This window comes from Schistocerca cancellata, chromosome 12, assembly GCF_023864275.1.
Source record: "Schistocerca cancellata isolate TAMUIC-IGC-003103 chromosome 12, iqSchCanc2.1, whole genome shotgun sequence".
Lineage (NCBI taxonomy): Eukaryota > Metazoa > Arthropoda > Insecta > Orthoptera > Acrididae > Schistocerca > Schistocerca cancellata.
The window spans coordinates 48,102,198-48,124,943 of record NC_064637.1 but is presented as its reverse complement, the minus strand read 5'-3'; the positions used below and the strand labels follow the sequence as shown (position 1 = coordinate 48,124,943).

Genomic DNA, 22,746 nt, shown 5'->3' with positions numbered 1-22,746 from the left:
TAACGTGCATCAAGTGCTGCTATCACATTTATTTGCTTCTGCATCTAATGTGTGCCACAAGCTCACTTATGCCATGTTGCCAGATGTCTGAAGCAGTATTTCCACTTGATTATTCATTGTTGCTGTGTTTACTTTGTGGCTTCCCATCAGATAGGAAACAATTATGCAGCCCATCATCGTTTTGTACTGCTGTTAGTCTTCTTGAAATAATTAGTTGTCTTGTGTGAAACCATGCATCATTTACAGAGCTGTCACACGTCCACAGTAATCAGTGGCTTTCAGTCCACATGCTTGCTTTGAGGGCAAAAAAGAACAGGTTGTAATCAGTTCCATATCACATCCAGTAAAGAAACTTCTGAATGTATTGGTATTAGTGAAAGTGCAGTCAATTGAATTTTGAGGGAACACAGAGAAACTTCATGTTTTGTGTCACCAAAAAGAAGTACTGGCAGACGACAGAAGCTTGCACTGTTGTAATTTTCAACAGTACCGTCAGCTGTAATTTCATTATTGATTTATTAGCGAACAGTTCCAATGATACTCTTTGTCATCATCAGGCCTTCGAAATATATAATGGCTGAATTTTCCTGAGAGATATCAACCAGAAAGTCCCACGTGAAAGTAACTGGTGTCTATATCAGCTCCCATAGTAACCAACCACACACAGTATGGCCATGGTTGCTTACTACAGATACTTTGTATTTCTGCGTGGGACTTTCTGACTGACATCTTTTAGGAAAATTCAGTCACTATATATTTAGAGGGCCTGATGATTAAGTGTTTCATCAGAAACAGTTGCCAATAAATTGATAATGAAATTACAGCTGACGATAATGTTACAAATTGTAATTTTCATATCCATTGGGTCCTCTCCTATTCAAGATTACTTGTGACGCCCTATCCCCTACAATGTTAAATTTAGTGACTTGGCTTCCCTGTATTTCAGGAACCATTGTAGTCATTGACATGAAACTTTTACAGGTCATTAAACTGTATGTTCTGAGTCTATTGAACAACAATAATTGCATTTCAGCCACTGCTTTCACAAATACCGTTTTTTAATTACACAGTTAAAATTTTGTGTACTTCTTTTGTATGTTATCCTAAATAATTTTAATTATACATGCCATTATGTTGTTCTTTTAGTTCAGTAGACTCAGGATATGTATGTTATTATTCCCTGAAAATTTGAACACACTACTTGAAGTGGTTTCTCAGATTTAGAGAAAAATGCAACAGAAAATGCAAATTTTCAGCAACGGCCACTAAAGTTTCACAAGCCTGTGATTCAATATATGCTTAATTTTTTATTCTTAGTTATTCAGAAGCACCCTGCACCATATTGCATGTCATCCTCTTGATCTTCTTCCAAGTTTCTTTCTTCTTTTCTTCTTTCTAGATTCCTTAGTGGCCAACTGTCCTGCACATTCCGCTTTACCAATGCAAACCTTGCCCATCAGTTCAAGTTCTCTTAGGCAGTTTGCTCCAGAATTAATTCCCATATGCTGTAGCACTTTCACCCTACCAATGTTGCCATCATTAAAAGCAATAACAGCATCACTGACCCCTCACTTTAGTGTCTTCATTCCAACAAAAACATTTTTTGGTAAGTGAGTCCATATGAATGACTCATTGGGATTTTGAGTCTGACCATGCAGACACTTCTTGAGTAATTCAGGATTTGTCAGGTCTCTGTAAATGGGTTTTATGATATCCATGACTTCTGCTGGGATGGAATGTTTGTAGCTGTATGAACGGTTTGAGTACTGGGCATTGCAGTAATTGCACCATGAATCAGGTCCAGGAGAGCAAAGGTGGTGTACTGGTTTTTCATCAGCTGACAGTCTGTGGAAGAAGGTGGCCCATACTGCCTGCTTCATTTTCAACAAATCCTCAGTATTATTTCTAATGGCCATCCCATAATACGGCTCTAGTTCATCAATCGTTTTGTCTGTCACCCTACCTCTTATGGTTTTAACATCAGAAAGTTTCTTGTCTCTCAAACTTTGTTTCAACTTCCTCGATATGGTGCCCATCCTCTTCTGGACATGACCAACACATTCCAGTTTTATGATAATCTTCTCACAGTAAGGCTGAGTGGCTACTACACTGTTATATGCTTTTGAGTCTTTATCACCTAAGAAGTCAGTGTAACACACTCCCCTTTCTGATTTACACTTATTAAAATGTTTGGTTAAAATCTGGAAACCTATTACCTTTCCAGTATTCAAACTGGTCACCATAACAACCGAATTCTTAGAACTGTAGCTGAGCTTCTGCCAAGTGCCATCAAAAGCTACTGGTATGTCAATCATATCGTAATTTATTTTAACAGCTTCATTTACAGCACCCTTCATTGACTCACATGCAACATATTTCACAGCAGCTCCAATAAATCCTGCATACTTGTCGATCTTACAAGATGAGCATGGCATATTCATCATGGCACACATTGTTTCTGCTGCAGTGTGTCCTTCGCCAATAGCTCTTAATCCATAAAACCACCCAACATTTACTTCAAAATAACTATCTTTACACTTACCAGAATTCCAAAATGAATGAGTATATTTACAACTGGCACAATTAATGATAAGTTTCCTGGCTAGTGCATCTGATTCCTCACTGTCTTCATGTAAACCAACTGGCCCTCCACATATTTTATCACACACACATTCACCTAACACCCTTGTCAGGATGTGTAAATCTCTCAGAATATACGCTAACCTACCATTTACACCACTTTCATTTTGAGGAAACTGTGTGTCACAATGTTTTATTTTAATCTTCAAAGCACTAATGAGTGTTTCTCTAGGTACTGACGAGCCTGCCTGTATTTCATTGTCTGTAACTTCACACGCCACATTCTGAATACAATGTTTCTCTTTATTCGAAAATCTATTACTATGAAGCCGACGTTTCTTAAAAACACTTTGTTTTGGTGTCATACTTCACTTTTTGAGAGATTTATCAATCTATTCCTCACTTTTCCTTGGAAAAATGTTAGCACTTCAACATACAATGCGTGTTTATACTATGAAACGATACAATACAATTTTTGACAATGCTACCAATACAAACACGTAATTTAACCTTTAACACAGCAATCTACAGCCTTCTATATACAAAATTACCAATTTTATTAGATCGAGATGTACTGCAAGTAAAAATTTTGACATTTTCAACTGGTGTAGATTATCTTTAAAAAATAAAATAAAATACACTCCTGGAAATGGAAAAAAGAACACATTGACACCGGTGTGTCAGACCCACCATACTTGCTCCGGACACTGCGAGAGGGCTGTACAAGCAATGATCACACGCACGGCACAGCGGACACACCAGGAACCGCGGTGTTGGCCGTCGAATGGCGCTAGCTGCGCAGCATTTGTGCACCACCGCCGTCAGTGTCAGCCAGTTTGCCGTGGCATACGGAGCTCCATCGCAGTCTTTAACACTGGTAGCATGCCGCGACAGCGTGGACGTGAACCATATGTGCAGTTGACGGACTTTGAGCGAGGGCGTATAGTGGGCATGCGGGAGGCCGGGTGGACGTACCGCCGAATTGCTCAACATGTGGGGCGTGAGGTCTCCACAGTACATCGATGTTGTCGTCAGTGGTCAGCGGAAGGTGCACGTGCCCGTCGACCTGGGACCGGACCGCAGCGACGCACGGATGCACGCCAAGACCGTAGGATCCTACGCAGTGCCGTAGGGGACCGCACCGCCACTTCCCAGCAAATTAGGGACACTGTTGCTCCTGGGGTATCGGCGAGGACCATTCGCAACCGTCTCCATGAAGCTGGGCTACGGTCCCGCACACTGTTAGGCCGTCTTCTGCTCATGCCCCAACATCGTGCAGCCCGCCTCCAGTGGTGTCGCGACAGGCGTGAATGGAGGGACGAATGGAGACGTGTCGTCTTCAGCGATGAGAGTCGCTTCTGCCTTGGTGCCAATGATGGTCGTATGCGTGTTTGGCGCCGTGCAGGCGAGCGCCTCAATCAGGACTGCATACGACCGAGGCACACAGGGCCAACACCCGGCATCATGGTGTGGGGAGCGATCTCCTACACTGGCCGTACACCACTGGTGATCGTCGAGGGGACACTGAATAGTGCACGGTACATCCAAACCGTCATCGAACCCATTGTTCTACCATTCCTAGACCGGCAAGGAAACTTGCTGTTCCAACAGGACAATGCACGTCCACATGTATCCCGTGCCACCCAACGTGCTCTAGAAGGTTTAAGTCAACTACCCTGGCCAGCAAGATCTCCGGATCTGTCCCCCACTGAGCATGTTTGGGACTGGATGAAGCGTCGTCTCACGCGGTCTGCACGTCCAGCACGAACGCTGGTCCAACTGAGGCGCCAGGTGGAAATGGCATGGCAAGCCGTTCCACAGGACTACATCCAGCATCTCTACGATCGTCTCCATGGGAGAATAGCAGCCTGCATTGCTGCAAAAGGTGGATATACACTGTACTAGTGCCGACATTGTGCATGCTCTGTTGCCTGTGTCTATGTGCCTGTGGTTCTGTCAGTGTGATCATGTGATGTATCTGACCCCAGGAATGTGTCAATAAAGTTTCCCCTTCCTGGGACAATGAATTCACGGTGTTCTTATTTCAATTTCCAGGAGTGTACTTCCCATGGAAGTTTATAAGTGATATACGGGGTGTTGAAAAAGTCTCTCCGCAGTGCCGTATGATTGTTAGCCACGCAGGCCGTATGGCAGAAGTGAGCATACTGAAATAAAACTCGGTGAAATACAAGTTATTAATTTATTGAATAGTCATTTTTACTTTCAAATTTTCACATTAAATGTTGAAAGCGTCCCCCTGTTGTTGAATACACAATCCAATTCGCCTAATCATGTCTCCAAACACAAGCTGTAACATTTCTTCTGTAACAGAAGCAGTGAAAGTGGATATTGCAGTTTCAATTCATCGATGGCTTTTGGACAGTTTTTATAGACAGTTGCTTTTGCTGCACCTCAGAAGAAAAAGTCAGGCGGTGTTAGTTCAGGCGATCGTAGAGGATCAAAGTCCCTGTGAAATTATGTGATCATCAAAACCATCAGCAAGCAGTGACACTGAAACGCGACCTGAATGTGCGGTTGCACCATCTTCTTGAAAAGAACCGTTCAGTATTTCACTTAACACAAGTTTTCCTATGAATAGGTACAGAATATCACTGCAGTATCATTGTGCATTTATTGTTTCACTGAAAAATATGGGACCCACAATCCGTCTAGAAATTGCAATCCAAACTCCTATTTTCACGGAATGAAATGGTTCCTCATGAATACACAATGGATTTGCAATACTCCACATACAAGAAGTTTGCGAGTTCATGTACCCGGATAAATGAAACCACACCTCATCAGTTAAGAATATCCCTTCCATTTTGTTGAACAAAATTTTTGAACCATTAACAATAATGCAGTCTCTTGCCATTATCAGTATTTTTCACTCTTGCACAACTGTCACTTTGTATGGGAAAAGTTCTAATTTTTTTCCTTACAGCTGTGTGGGCTGTTCCGACACTAACATCGATTTCCCAGGAGAGTTTTATTACTGACTTGTTCGGACTTGTGGACATTTTATCGGAAATATTGAGCAGTTTATCCTCAGACAAAACGCTAGGATGACCACTTCTCGGTGCATCTGTCACTAAACCCGTACTTCGAAATTTGTTAATCAAATCTTGCACAGTATCGCGATGTGGATGTGTTGTCTCCGGCAAAAATGAATTAAATGTTTGAAGAACTGAAACTGTGTATTTACCGCCAGCTTTGAACACACGTTTGACTAAAAACACATGTTCTTCAATGGTTAGCATTTTGACAGTGACAAAAACGAAACAAAGGAACTAAACTTAAACATTCATGTCAACACACAATGACACACACCAACGATACTACTGATGCTGGCTGAGATAACCGAAACAGTGGAATGTTGGGAGAATCCACTTGAAGGGAAGTAACCCAGGCAGGCAAACAATCATACGGCACGCATGGCTAACAATCTTACTGCACTGCACAGAGACTTTTTGAACACCCCGTATGTATCATTTTATTCGGAAAATTGCAAATTTTATGAGATAAAAATCCAAAAATGTGAAAAACATTTTCCATTGTAACTCCCCGTAACAGGGCTGGATATGCTGTAGTTTGCACCGGACGCGTTTACGCAGGGGGGTCATAGAAATGAAAATCCAAGACTTCCAGTTTCCAACAGTAGCTGCTGTATTGGAGAAGTTACAGTCTGAAGTGGAAGACATTCCTGATATGAGTGAAACAACCCCTTGGCGTTCCATTCGGAAACTGGGTTTATGAGAGATGGTGTAGTGCAAATAAGCACGTGTCACCCAGCTCTACAACACTAGGGCATTGCCACGGTGACTTAAACAAAATCACATGATCTGATTGTTCATAATGGACGTGTAAAGCCCATGCAGCGAGGCCATTTTTATTGTCAGAGTTGTTCTCTTACCGTACGGAGTATGTATTATGTATGGTCCCACCTCAACCACAAAATCAATAAACACATTAATTTATCCATTTTGAATGTTTCCATAAATTGCACTGTAGGGGATACTGCAACTAACTACAAGTTTTTTTTTAATAATTTTTATTGGAAAATTATTAGTTCTGGGCTCAAGCCCACCATTTGATGGTAGCACTGACTTCTTTGCAAGTTTTACAACTGTACCTTCCTGAAATGCCCTCCTTTACATAGTATATGACACAGGTTTGATTTTCTTTTACAATCCATACTGATCAATGAACTGAATTAACAAGTAAAGAAGGGCTTTTCAGGAAGACAGAGATGTAAAATTTGCAAAGAAGTCAATGTTACCATCTAACAATGAGCGCAGCCCCGAAACTAGTAATTTTACAATAACACCATTCCAAAAAAATCTTGTGACTGGTTGCAGTACTTCCTACTGCGTAAAATCAATAAACGGTTAATAAACACACCTGTGCAAAGTGTTCATTATAATAAACATAATAATGCCTTATTCTCTGTAACAATTTTACATCAGCTGACATCCCCAACTTCTTCCAGCAAGATAAGTCAAAATCATTTGTGTGAATAGAACTATGACAATTGACAACTGGAGCAACTTAGTTCAACAGACATGCTACCACCTGTTGCAGAAGAATGCCTATACTTCAAGGAAGGCAACTCTAATACTCAGCCACGAGCAACCGAATATAGTGAGCGATTATCCCTGACCATGAGGGAAAAACAATTGAATAAAAATGTTAATATAAAAAGTTGTAGCAGCTGTAAATGTATTCAATAAAACATCCTGTGGGATAAAACTGTTAAATTTTTCTGCAGACTAGAGAATTAAGTGGCCCGTGCATACGACTGCCAAACGTACCTGTGTCATGACAGTTATGTGCTCTCCAATCCCCGGGAGAGGCTTCTCTTCTCCCACTTGCCAATCCATATAGACCAGCTTGTGGGAGAACGTGGAAAATTCATTGCTGAAACAGGCTGTGTATATGCCTGTCTCAGCCGAGATAAATGTGTGGCTATCAAATTGCTTTTTCACTTGTCTGTAGATGATCTCCCCACGGGGTGCCTGCAGCTGAACATCCACATCATACTGCCCTCCTGTAACCACCTGCAAAATTGAATTAAACTCCAATTAATGCCCAAGACAATATGTAATAAGTAAAGGTTGACAATCTCAACTATGTATAAATCTGTTAATGTATTGTTTACATTAAAGTATGGAGAGAGAGAGAGACACTTTCAAGTAAAACAAAAAGAAAAACACCGGAAGCTACACTATTTAGACGGCGCAGTTATACAAATATACAGGGTGTTACAAAAAGGTACGCCCAAACTTTCAGGAAACATTCCCCACACACAAAGAAAGAAAATATGTTATGTGGACATGTGTCCGGAAACGCTTACTTTCCATGTTAGAGCTCATTTTATTACTTCTCTTCAAATCACATTAATCGTGGAATGGAAACACACAGCAACAGAACGTACCAGCCTGACTTCAAACACTATGTTGCAGGAAATGTTCAAAATGTCCTCCGTTAGCGAGGATACATGCATCCACCCTCCGTCGCATGGAATCCCTGCTGCGCTGTAGCAGCCATGGAGAATGGCGTATTGTATCACAGCCGTCCACAATACGAACACGAAGAGAGTCTACATTTGGTACCGGGGTTGCGTAGACAAGAGCTTTCAAATGCCCCCAGAAATGAAAGTCAAGAGGGTTGAGGTCAGGAGAGTGTGGAGGCCATGGAATTGGTCCGCCTCTACCAATCCATCGGTCACCGAATCTGTTGTTGAGAAGCGTACGGACACTTCGATTGAAATGTGCAGGAGCTCCATCGTGCATGAACCACATGTGTTGTACTTGTAAAGACACATGTTCTAGCAGCACAGGTAGAGTATCCCGTATGAAATCATGATAACGTGCTCCATCGAGCGTAGGTGGAAGAAACTAAAATGAGCTCTAATATGGAAATTAAGCGTGTCCGGACACATGTCCACATAACATCTTTTCTTTAGTTGTGTGTGAGGAATGTTTCCTGAAAGTTTGGCCGTACCTTTTTGTAACACCCTGTATTTTCCAAATAAATAAAACGTAAATACAGGTCGATTCATACAAGCTATACACCCTAAACATTTCTGGGATCATTTAACATATTGCAGTTCTGTTTTGGCCCCAATGAATTGAAAACGTCTTCACTAAATGACATACAGTGTATTTTCATAATGATATTAGAGAGATATTGGTATCAACTTCACTTTTTTCCAAAAAGAAATATAGGAATTGCTTAGGGTTCCGCGGCCAGCGTCAGTTGACTTAAAAGTTTTTGGCTATGGTACCATGTCATATTGTATAAAACTACTAGCACCATATTCGTCTGGGGCAACACAACAAATCTGCAGCGGCAGAACATCAACAAGATTGCAGAAAAGAAAATTCGGCGAAGCCTGTGTGTTGGCCAAGCAGTCCGTTATAATGAAATGCAAAATCAGCAAGGCCATCAAAAATAAGAATCTTAATGGAGAGGTTGCGCTCAGGCTTGCCCCATCTTGGCTGCCAGCAATCAGAGCCCAACAGACCGCAGTGTCGACACAAGGCACGAGCATTACGGGCGAGTAACTGCAGCCGCGCGGCCACCATCCAGCATTTGGTAAACAGGCGCCAACTTGTCATTCGCCGGTGACCACCAATCATGGCACATAACACAAGAGCCAATAGACAACAGAGGTTACGCTCTCCCTCCACCGTAATAACCTATTAAAATAAAGTTATCTCTACTTCCTCCTCACGTGACCTTCAAATGAAATGAACTATCTTTTTAAAATTATAACGTAACGGCATGCACAGTGAACAGTAATAATAAAATATAAGGGACAGAATGCACCAGTAGACCCAGAAAAAGGCTGCTGCAATTGTGGCCTAAACGTTGGATTTTCTCCAGCAGTAGTTTTATAAAATATGACGTGGTACCACAACCAGAAAAATTTTATGTCGAAATATAGTAAGCTTATCTATTACCGATGTACAGCACATGCTGGATGCTGGCAATGTTTCAGGATAATAGGTACATACTGGGAGTCCCAGATATGTTGCGACAAACTTCTAGGGGAGGTGGGGCACATCGTAAGGATGGAGAATTGCATATCAACCCATGATAAATGTTAGGGGTAAGTGCTAGCAGAGGTCGAAGATCAGGAAAGAAACAACAGAGTGGTTCGTTTGAGACAGTTAGTGGACATAATGAGTGCACATGGTGTATGAAATGAATACAGCTCTGATATTACAACATAAGCTCAAAGGACACCACGACGCACTGTCTGACATGCCCGAATCCACACCCCTATGCTCATCAGATTTTTCGAGCCTCGATTTCGTTCTGTGCGGAGCCACGAAATCTCTCATGTATCGCATTCTTGTGGAGTCTGAAATGTATCTCGCCACAAGAACAGCAGCTGCTACAGTCAAAGAAACACCCAGTGTGTTCGAGCGTGTCTGGCATATGATGCTCCGTCCACGTCAAGCACGTGTAGCGTCTGACAGTGCAAACTTAAAGACTATCTGTTGTAACATTACAGCTATATTCATGCTGTGCACCATATGTATTCATCATGTCCAATCAAAGTTTCAAATTAACCATTCTCTCACTTCCTTTCTGCTCTTCGACCTCTGCTACCACTTCCCCCTAATGTTTGCAGCCACTGGTTGCTATGCAATTCTCAATACATACAATGTACTCCACTCTCCCCTAGAAGTTTGCTGCAACATTACTGAGACATCCTGTATATTCATATCCATGGTAAAGCGAGTGATGTTTAACCAACTAGAAATCACCAATTACAAAGTTGCCCACACTCTCGCAAGCCAGCACCCGACATTACATTATGAAAAAGTTGTGTAACCTACCGTACACCATCTGAAGATGAGCCTCGAAAGATCTAAAAACTGGTTTATGGAATAAACAAGTATTTCAGAAAAGTGACCAGTTGCAGTTTTCTGCGTCCCATTTGGATCTGCAAGTGGGGACTTCTCAGGAGGATGTCATCAGAAGAAACAAAACTGTCATTCTACCGACTGGAGAGTGGAATGTTAGACCCCTTAATCAGGCATGTAGGTTAGAGAATTCAAATAGAGAAATAGATAAGTTGAAGTTAAATATAGTGGGAATTAGTGAAGTTCACTGGCAGGAGCAACAGGTCTTCTGATCAGGTGAATACAGAGTTATAAATACAAAATCAAGTAGAGGAAATACAGGAGTGGGTTTAAAAATAAATAAAAAATAAGAATGCGGACACACTAATATGAACAGCATAGTGAACGCATTATCATGGCCAAAATAGACACGAAGCTCATGTCTATCACAATAGCAGAAGTTGATATGCCAACTAGCTCCACAGATGATGAGATGGAAGAAATGTATAATAATATAAATGAAAATATCTGGATACTTAAAGGAGACAAAAACTTAATTGTGATGGGGGACTGGAATTCAATAGTAGGAAAGGAAGAGAACGAAAAACAGTAGGTGGATGTGAGTTCGGGGGAAAGGAATGAAAGGAGAAGCCGCCTAGTAGAATTTTGCACAGAGCACAATTTAATCATTTATAATACTTGGTTCAAGAATCATAAAAGAAGGTTGTGTACAGGGAAGAGACCTGGAGACACCACAAGGTTTCAGACTGATTATATAATGGTAGGATAGAGATTTAGGAACCAGAGTTTGAAGTGTAAGACATTTCCAGGGGCAATTGTGGGCTCTGACCACAATTTATTGGTTATGAACTATGGATTAAAATTCAAGAAATTGGATAAAAGTAGAAAATTAAGGAGGTAGGCCCTGGATAAGTTTAAATAATCAGAGGTTGTTGAAAGTTTCAGAGGGAGCATTAGGCAACAGTTGACTGGAACGGGGCATAGCTACAGTACAAGATGAATGAGATGCTGTAAGAGATGAAATAGTGAAGGCAACAGAGGATCCACTAGAAAAAAAGCAATGCCTGGTAGAAAACCTTTGATAACATGAGAGATGCTGAACTGAACTGATGAAAGGAGAAAATATAAAAATGCAGCAAATGAAGCAGGCAGAAGGGAATACAAACATTTAAAAATATCACATTGGCAGAAAGTCCAAAATGGCTAAGCAAGAATGGCTAGAGGACAAATGTAAGTAGTTAAAAACATATTTCCCTAGGCTAAAGATAGATACCGCCTACAGGAAAATTAAAGAGCCTTTGGGGAAATGAGATGCATCTGTACGAATACCAAGAGTTCAGATGGAAAAAAAAGACCTAAGCAAAGAATAAAAAGCTGAAAGGATTAGAGGGTCTATACAAGAGAGATTAACTTGAAGGCAATATTATTAGAAAGAGAAGTGGATATATATATGAAGATGAGATGGGAGTTGTGATAATGCGAGAAGAATTTGACAGAGCTCTGAAAGATCTAAGTCGCAACGAGGCCTTGGGAGTAGATGACATTCCATCAGACTACTGACAGCCTTGGAAGAGCCAGCTGTGACAAAACTCTTCCATCTGGTGTGCAAGATATATGACTAAACGAAATACCATCAGACTTCAAGAAGAACATAATAATTCAATTCCAAAAAAAGCAGTTGCTGACAGATGTGAAAATTACCGAACTATCAGTTTAATAAGTCATGACCGCAAAATGCTTAACAGAATAATGAAAAACTGATACAAGCTCAGGGAAGATCAGATTTCGGAGAAATGTACGCATATGCAAGGCACTACTGACCTAAGACTTACAAAATAGGTTAAGGAAAGGCAATCCTATGTTTATACCATGCCCAGACTTCGAGAAAGCTTTTGATAATGTTGACTAGAGTACTCCGATATTCTGAAGGTAGCAGGGTTAAAATACAGGGAGCGAAGGCTATTTACAATTTGTACAGAAACCAGACAGCAGTTATAAAAGTCAAGAGATGTGAAAGGGAAGCAGTGGTTAAGAAAGGAGCAAGACAGGGTCGTAGCATATCTGTACATGGAACAAGTAGTAAAGGAAACCACAGAAAAAAATTCAAACAGGAATTAAAGTTCACAGAGAAGAAATAAAAACTTCCATTTTCCGGTGATATTGTAATTCTGCCAGAGACAGCAAAGGGCTTGGAAGAACAGTTTAATGAAACTGACAATGTCTTGAAAGGAAGACATAAGATGAACATCAACAAACAAGGAATTAAAACAGGTGACACAGTTTTGCTATACGGGCAGCAAATTAACTGATGATGATCAAAGTGGAGAGGATGTAAAATGTAGACCGGCAATGGCAAGAGAAGCATTTATAAACAAGCAAAATTTTTTAACATCAATTGTAGACTTAAATGTCAGGAAGTCTTTTCTGAAGATATACGTCTAGAGCGTAGCCATGTATGGATGTGAAACATGGACAATAAAGAGTTTACATAAGAAGAGACTAGAAGCTTTTGAAATGTTGTGTTACAGATGAATTCTGAAGATTAGATGGATAGATCAAGTAACTAATGAGGTGGTACTGAACAGAAATGGAGAGACGAGAAACTTGTGGCACAACTTGACCAAAAGAAGTCATTGGTTGATAGGGCACATACTGAGACATCAAGGGATCATCAGTTTAGTACTGGAGGGAATTGCAGAGGGAGAGATGAATACAGTGAGCACATTCAGAAGGATGTAGCCTGCAATAGTTATTCGAAGACGAAGAGGCTTGCACAGGATAAAATGGCATGGAGAGTTGCATCTAACAAGTCTTTGGACTGAAGACCACAACAACAGCAACAAAGAAATATAGTAATTTCAACTGCCAGTATCATAGTTTTAATAGAGATGAATTGAAATGCAGATGACTCCTCACAATCAAACTACTAGTTTCCCAGAAATTACAATACTTGAAGCTTAAGATTATCTGCTTTGAACATGAAATCAATTGCTGTCTTACCCACAAGTTCATTTTATTATATGACACTGTTGTGTCAGGCTGATGGGCTTGACACAGCAGTTCATTTGGGTGACAATGGAATTAGAATAGCTTACACGGTCTCAGAAATATCTGAGGTGAACAGATGCTGAAAAAGTAACTCTCATAAAACTCAGTCATATGCATCACCAACTTCTCCATCTGAAATTAAGAGATTTATGCATTCTCTCACAAATAACAGCTCATTTGGTTTTGATGGTGTTTCCAATAGAGACTTAAAGATGTGTTCACATACAATAAGCAGAGACTTATCTGAAATACGTAATGCATCAGTAACTCTAGGCATTTTTCCAGTGGAACTGAAATATACCTTTGTTAAACCCCTCTTTTCTTAGCAAACCACAGTTTGGGTTTCAGAGGAGCTGCTCTACTGAGAATGCCATTTACATGTTCACACTCACCAAATTTCACAATCATTAAATAATAAAATGGCACCTGCATTTTCTGCACCCTATCCAACACAACTGACTGGATGGACCACCATATTTTCCTAGATAAAATAAAGTTGTAAGGTACTGATGGTATAGCCAACAAACGGATAATGTCATATCTAACCAAAAGAATGCAGAATGTTGTACATAGTAATCCAACCAATATTGTTCTGAGATTTAATTTTGACTGGGGAAAAAAAATCATGTATGGGGTTTCCCATGACTCAATCTTAGGCCCAATATTGTTCCTCTTACATGTGAACAATCTTCTATGCAATATACAAGCAGAGTCAGTTCTTTTTGCAGATGACAATAGTACTCTATCGCTCCAGGCACACATACAGAAACAGAATAAATGGTAAACAATGTTGTCAAAGTATCCTTGACTGGTCAATGATACCTCAATTTTAAAGAGAGACAACATATTCAGTTCTGCAAATCTAGGGGGTACCAAACCAATGATAAGTATAGCACATCGTGGGGAAATAATAAATAGGATGGAAACTTCAAAATTGTTAGGTGTCCATATTGACAAGAGTTTAAACTGGGAAAAAGCTCATTTTGAACTCCTAATACAATTTAGGTTAACCTCATTTGCATTTTGAATCACTGGAAATTTTGGGGAAAGGCAATATTTTCATGCAATGTCACATAGAATAATGTTCCTAGGTAACTCATCTCTAAGAGAGTCTTCATTGCTCAGAAACATGTTGTAAGAATAATATGTGGTGCTCACTGCTAACCATCTTTTAGACAGCTGTTTCAGGAGCTGGGCATTCCGATTACTGCATCACAATATATTTATCCATCAAGGAGTTTGTTTTCAATAATCCAGTGCAATTCAAAAGGAAAAATGATGTATATAATTACAATACCAGAAGGAAAAGATATTCATTACTCCACATTAAGGTTGTATTTAGCAGAAAAAGGGGTGAACAATGTGCCAACTAAAATTTTTATCATTTACCCAGTGATATTAAATGTCTGGCACACAGCCAAGTTAAATTTGGAAACAAACTAAAAAAGTTTATTGCTGCCAACTCTGAAGAAAATTTTTTATTACTGTAATGTGCAAAAAATGATGGGTAGAAACTACTCTCATCTGTATGCAGGTGTTCAGAAATTTCCATTACAAACTTCTCGGACATGCAGAGGAGAGTGAGTACGTAATATTTTGAACAGGAACTCATGTCCGGAAATATACCATTTCCATTTTATGATGGTTTCAGTTCGGATGTTTAATACATCCACTTCTGCTTGAGGAATTGAATTAGGTGTGAGACAGTACAGTTATTAGGTAACAATTTTAAAGTAAACATAATGAAACATCCATTTATCACCTAACCATATTTGCTTGTATTAACACTTATTACATGTTTACATTATTCCATAACAAAAAAGAACCCAGCATAATGTACGTACAGGACAGTACCGATGCTTTACAACAGTGGCTCGATGTGGCGACCACCAACGTTATTATAGACATTGTACCTGTCATCCTGTCTACACTACTGTATACCAGGACCAGCAATTCTGAGACTTCTCTCTTTCCTTCAGCAGATGTGGATGCGTTACCCATCTGAACTGAGACTGTCTTAGAACAGAAACAGTATGTTTTTAGACAAGGGTTTCCGTTCAAAATATTATGTACTTACTTCTCTCAATAAGTTCTAGAAATTTGTAACTGGAATTTCTGAACACCCTGTATATTAAAGAAAACTAAAAAAGTTTATAAATGTTCAGCATGCAGCCACATTTAAAAATTAAGCTGTGTTGTGTTGGTAAAATGACTTGTTGCGCAAAGATTATGATTTAACATGCAAATGATCCGTTGAACATGAAACCAACTAACTCCAAGGTGGTAACTCTGATGAGAAATCCACCATTACATCTTGTAATGCATTGGGACCTAAGGTTCTGGGGAGTTCCAACATTTGTGGTGATGAAGAGAGGTACTACTTTGGAACCTCAAATGTAAATTCTCTTCTGAAAATTGGGAAACAGAAGGAATTGGAATTATTTCTACAGAAAAACTCTATAAAAATTTTAGCTGTGCAGGAAACTATGTTCTTAGATGAGAACATAGGTGATACACAGTATTACAGAATTTACAATTGGAAACCAGCAATACGAATAATGGAAAACCTGAAATTAAAATCTTCTGTGTTATTTGCCCGCACCATGTTTCATGACACGGCCTAATGACCCAGAAGATTTTAACTTCAGTGACAATGGCCACGAAAGCCTGCAGACTTACAATGGAAAACCTGCCAAAGTTTGTAACAGCATTTTTCGTAGAAAAATGTGAGATAGTAGAAGTACTTCTCGGTGACTTCAATGTGTAAGTTGGGAAGGAAAAGACATTTACAAACATTACAAGTGAATTCCATCAACTTAAGAACAAACAGAAATGATGAAAGAATGACCAATACGTGTAAAAATGTTCCAGTCAAAACTGATGGCCACATTTTTGCAAGCTACCAAGAAAAGCAAAAACTCTGATATCTCCAAATCCAAACTTAGGAGAACTTCAACTGAATCACATAGCCATATCTAAAAGGAATATCATGGAAATTATGAATGTTCAAGTAATCAGAAAGGGGCATTTGATTCACATCTTTATCTTTTTAAGAATTAAATACAATTTCACCCATCAAAAACAAAAAATACAACCAAGAAAGCAATAAGGTACAACTCCCTCACTATAGCTAATATTACAATAGAAAATATAGAAAAATTTAAAGAAACTCAGACAACAGACAAAGGCGACTCGCACAAACTCCAGGCACAAATTACTAAAGCAGCGGAGAAGGCTTTAGGACTGGCCAAGAATATGACATGGTGGAACCAAGAGTGTGAAAAAGTACTAGAACAATGAGCTTTGTGCTCATGCAGAGGTTAAAAAAAAAGAACATTTTAAAGAATGCAGACACCAAAAAAATGACACTTCAAAAATAATCTTTGAAAAATCTCAGCTTATGGAACAACAAGAAAATTTTACCAAAAATAATACTAGCTATTTTTACCAAACTTTTAAACATACACTTACAGGGTGTCAAACACCAAGTATTTGTTATGGCAAAATATTATTACATAACAAAGAAAACTGTAAAATATTAGCAAAACTTTTTTGGTACACTCTTGAACTGTCCAGTTCCAACAGTTAAATTGGTATTCTCAGCAGTACCACTAAATTTGGAGGAAGGTTTCCCACCAACAGAGCAAGATCTTCACAAATCCATCAAATCACTAAAAAAACAATAAGGCAAGTGATGAAGACCCCATAGGACAGTAGAATTAACGAAATGATCAGAACCAGAACCATAAATGATCTACAACCGCTTTTTAAGATTTTTTTCGAACACTTCAAACATTCCAGAAGAGATAGGTACATAGAAAGGGAGACCAACAAAATGTCAACAATTTGCAGAAGAGAGTCACTCTACCAGTGGCATACAAAATATTCTCAAGAATTCTTCAAGACAGAACTATAGAATCTTTAGACAATATTATGAGAAGGAAAGTCGCAACTCATCATTTTCCACTTTCCTTCTCATTATATTGTTACATTCTATCGTGAATCTTTACACAAACAATAAGAGAAAATCAGGAAGGTTAACAAAATGGAAGATCCTGCACAGAAGAGATTTTTAACTTAAAATCATTAAATCCATCATAGAATGATAACCAGCCACCTTATAATAAAGAATGAGTTTGATTTGGTAAACAGAGAAACTATAAATAAATTCATTAGAGAATTTGGTGATAAAATTAGCAAACATAATTCATAATACTGTAACAAATACGATATCTACAGTTACATTAATTGAAGAAGTATCTTAGTCATTTGAAACAAAAACTGATGTTAGGCACAGGGAGGGTTTAACACTTTTACTGTTTAATTTCATTGCAGAAAATATTTAAAGATCCGGAATTTGGAGCTAAAAAATTACAAACCTGAACTAATAATTCAAGGAAAGAAAACAAATGGAATTAGGGTAAACTGTCTAGCTTTTAAAGACGATTTTGCAATACTGTCAGAAAATCTAATATACTGATTTATTCAAATAAATCTTTTGGGATGAACAGCAAACAGAACTGGCCTCAAAACTTCAGATGAAGAAACTAAATTTACAATAAACATAAAAAGTGCACCAAAATTTGTAAAAACACAAATAGATAAAATAGATATGGTGAGAAACCATGCAACAGAAGAAATTCAAAAATTTGAAGTAGATGTAAAAGTGGAGGAAGCATACTGTTTGACAAAGAATATTACCAATACAATATGTATATGTAGAAAATGTAGACTGGCAATGGCAAGGAAAGCGTTTCTGAAGAAGAGAAATTTGTTAACATCGATTGTCGTTCCTGAAAGTATTTGTATGGAGTGTAGCCATGTTGTTGTTGTTGTTGTTGTTGTTGTTGTTGTTGCTGCTGCTGTCTTCAGTCCTGAGACTGGTCTGATGCAGCTCTCCAATCTACCCTATCCTGTACAAGCTTCTTCATCTCCCAGTACTTACTGCAACCTACATCCTTCTGAATCTGCTTAGTGTATTCATCTCTTTGTCTCCCTCTACGATTTTTACCCTGCATGCTGCCCTCCAAAGCTAAATTTGCGATCCCTTGATGCCTCAGAACATGTCCTACTAACCAGTCCCTTCTTTTTGTCAAGTTATGCCACAAACTCCTCTTCTCCCCAATTCTATTCAATACTTCATCATTAGTTATGTGATCTACCCATCTAATCTTCAGCATTCTTCTGTAGCACCACATTTCGAAAGATTCTATTCTCTTCTTGTCCAAACTATTTATTGTCCATGTTTCAGTTCCATACATGGCTACACACCATACAAATACTTTCAGAAACGACTTCCTTACATTTAAATCTACACTCGATGTTAACAAATTTCTCTTCTTCAGAAACGCTTTCCTTGCCATTGCCAGTCTACATTTTATATCTTCTCTACTTTGACCATCATCAGTTATTTTGCTCCCCAAATAGCAAAACTCCTTTACTACTTTAAGTGTCTCATTTCCTAATCTTATATCCTCCTTTCAAAACACTGTCCATTCCGTTCAACTGCTCTTCCAAGTCCTTTGCTGTCTCTGATAGAATTACAATGTCATCAGCGAACCTCAAAGTTTTTATTTCTTCTCCATGGATTTTAATACCTACTCCAAATTTTTCTTTTGTTTCCTTTACTGCTCGCTCAATATACAGATTGAATAACATCGGGGAGAGGCTACAACCCTGTCTCACTCCCTTCCCAACAACTGCTTCCCTTTCATGCCCTTCAACTCTTATAACTGCCATCTGGTTTCTGTACAAATTGTAAATAGCCTTTCCCTTCCTGTATTTTACCCCTGCCACCTTTAGAATTTGAAAGAGAATATTCCACTCAACATTGTCAAAAGCTTTCTCTACGTCTACAAATGCTAGAAACGTAGGTTTGCCTTTCCTTAATCTTTCTTCTAAGATAAGTCGTAAAGTCAGTATTGCCTCACGTGTTCCAATGTTTCTACGGAATCCAAACTGATCTTCCCCGAGGTTGGCTTCTACCAGTTTTTCCATCCGTCTGTAAAGAATTCGTGTTAGTATTTTGCAGCTGTGACTTATTAAACTGATAGTTCGGTAATTTTCACATTTGTCAACACCTGCTTTCTTTGGGATTGGAATTATTATATTCTTCTTGAAGTCTCAGAATATTTCGCCTGTCTCATACATCTTGCTCACCAGATGGTAGAGTTTAGTCAGGACTGGCTCTCCCAAGGCCATCAGTAGTTCTAATGGAATGTTGTCTACTCCCGGGGCCTTGTTTCGACTCAGGTCTTTCAATGCTCTATCAAATTATTCACGCAGTATTGTATCTCCCATTTCATCTTCATCTACATCCTCTTACATTTCCATAATATTGTCCTCAAGAACATCGCCACTGTATAGACCCTGCATGTACTCCTTCCACCTTTCTGCTTTCCCTTCTTTGCTTAGAACTGGGTTTCCATCTGAGCTCTCGATATTCATACAAGTGGTTCTATTTTCTCCAAAGGTCTCTTTAATTTTCCTGTAGGCGGTATCTATCTTACCCCTAGTGAGATACACCTCTACATCCTTACATTTGTCCTCTAGCCATCCATGCTTAGCCATTTTGCACTTCCTGCCGATCTCATTTTTGAGACGTTTGTATTCCTTTTTGCCTGCTTCATTTACTGCATTTTTATATTTTCTCCTTTCATCAATTAAATTCAATATTTCTTCCGTTACCCAAGGATTCCTTCTAGCCCTCGTCTTTTTACCTACTTGATCCTCTGCTGCGTTCACTACTTCATCCCTCAGAGCTACCCATTCTTCTTATACTGTACTTCTTTCCCCCATTCCTGTCAATTGTTTCCTTATGCTCTCCCTGAAACTCTGTACCACCTCTGGTTTAGTCAGTTTATCGAGGTCCCATCTCCTTAAAATCCCACCTTTTTGCAGTTTCTTCAGTTTTAACCTACAGTTCATAACCAATAGATTGTGTTCAGAGTCCACATCTGCCCCTGGAAATGTCTTACAATTTAAAACCTGGTTCCTAAATCTCTGTCTTACCATTATATAATTATCTGACACCTTCTAGTATCTCCAGGATTTTTCCATGTATACAACCTTCTTTCATGATTCTTGAACCAAGTGTTAGCTATGATTAAGTTATGCTCTGTGCAAAAGTCTACCAGGTGGCTTCCTCTTTCATTTCTTAGCCCCAATCCATATTCCCCTACTATGCTTCCTTCTCTCCCTTTTCCTACTCTCGAATTCCAGTCACCCATGTCTATTAAATTTTCGTCCCCCTTCACTACCTGAATAATTTCTTTTATCTCGTCATACATTTCATCTATTTCTTCATCATCTGCAGAGCTAGTTGGCATATAAACTTGTACTACTGTAGTAGGCATGGGTTTCGTGCCTATCTTGGCCACTATAATACATTCACTATGCTGTTTGTAGTAGCTTTCCCGCACTCCTATTTGTTTATTCATTATTAAACCTACTCCTGCATTACCCCTATTTGATTTTGTATTTATAACCCTGTATTCACCTGACCAAAAGTCTTGTTCCTCCTGCCACCGAACTTCACTAATTCCCACTATATCTAACTTTAACCTATCTATTTCCCTTTTTAAGTTTTCTAACCTACCTGCCCGATTAAGGGACCTGACATTCCACGCTCCGATCCGTAGAACGCCAGTTTTCTTTCTCCTAATAACGACGTCCTCTTGAGTAGTCGCAGCCTGGAGATCCGAATGGGGGACTATTTTACCTCCGGAATATTTTACCCAAGAGGACGCCATCATCATTTAACCATACAGTAAAGCTGCATGCCCTTGGGAAAAATTACGGCTGTAGTTTCCCCTTGCTTTCAGGCGTTAGCAGTACCAGCACAGCAAGGCCATTTTGGTTAGTGTTGCAAGGCCAGATCAGTCAATCATCCAGACTGTTGCCCCTGCAACTACTGAAAAGGCTTCTGCCCCTCTTCAGGAATGTATGGAAGTGAAACATGGACGATAAATAGTTTGGACAAGAAGAGAATAGAAGCTTTCGAAATGTGGTGCTACAGAATAATGCTGAAGATTAGATGGGCAGATCACATAACTAATGAGGAGATATTGAATATAATTGGGGAGAAGAGGAGTTTGTGGCACAAGTTGACAAGAAGAGATCGTTTGGTAGGACATGTTCTGAGGCATCAGGGGATCACAAATTTAGCGTTGGAGGGCAGCGTGGGGGGGGGGGGGGGGGGCAGCGTGGGGGGGGGGGGGGGGTAAAAATCGTAGAGGGAGACCAAGAGATGAATACACTAAGCAGATTCAGAAGGATGTAGGTTGCAGTAGGTACTGGGAGATGAAGAAGATTGCACAGGATAGAGTAGCATGGAGAGCTGCATCAAACCAGTCCCCAGACTGAAGACCACAACAACAACAACAACAACAACATGTAGAAAACAATATATCACAGTGGCACAATCAGAATGCTATATCGATGCGAACGTCTAGTAATGAAGTATAAACTGGACAGAACAGAAGTACTTGAAAGATTAATTTTTGGAAACATAATGGGTGCAATACAAACTACAGATGTGTGGAAAATGAGAAGTAATGGAGAGCTCTACAAAAAAGAGAGAGAAAATAACAGAAGTAACCACTAAAGGAAGAGTAATCATTTTTGGACATCTCTACTGAATGAGAACAGCCTAATGAAACAATATTCCCGTATTTCTGGAAGAAGAAATAAGCAATAGCATGGATTACAGAAATAAGGAAAGCACTAGAAAAAGCCAACACCAAAGAATCGGAAATAACAGACAGAAACCTTTTTAAGATTATAATACTAAATACGGAATAGCTTTCAATGCAGAAGAATTAAGAAATCAACATTATTGACATAGTCAGATATAGAAGTACTTTTGGGTATGCACCTGGTAAGTGTATTGGGGCCTTGCTGTTGATGTTGTATATTAATGACCTAGTAGACAATATTAATAGTAACCTCAGACATTTTGCAGATGTCGATATCTATAATGAAGTACTGTCTGAAGGAAGCTGCATAAATATTCAGTCAGATCTTGACAAGATTTGAAAGTGGAGCTTGCTTTAAATGTTCAGAAATGTAAAACTGTGCACTTCACAAAACATAAAAAAATGTAGCATCCTACGACTATAATGTCAATGAGCCACAGTTGGAATTGTCCAACTCGTGCAAATACCAGTGTGTGACATTTCGTAACGTCTGTTTGAGAAATTCTGGAACATTCATAATTCTGTGCCAATGATGTGTGGGAGCA

General features: G+C 39.2%; 1 protein-coding gene across 1 annotated transcript in view; it reads right to left on the bottom strand.

The window, feature by feature from the left end:
• Positions 1 to 22,746, bottom strand: part of LOC126109698 (transmembrane emp24 domain-containing protein 7) — a 42,032-nt gene that overhangs the window by 5,479 nt on the left and 13,807 nt on the right. The window contains exon 2 of the mRNA XM_049914751.1: positions 7,392 to 7,637. Coding sequence (XP_049770708.1) covers positions 7,392 to 7,637 — 246 coding nt within the window. The remainder of the gene's footprint in view (positions 1 to 7,391; positions 7,638 to 22,746) is intronic.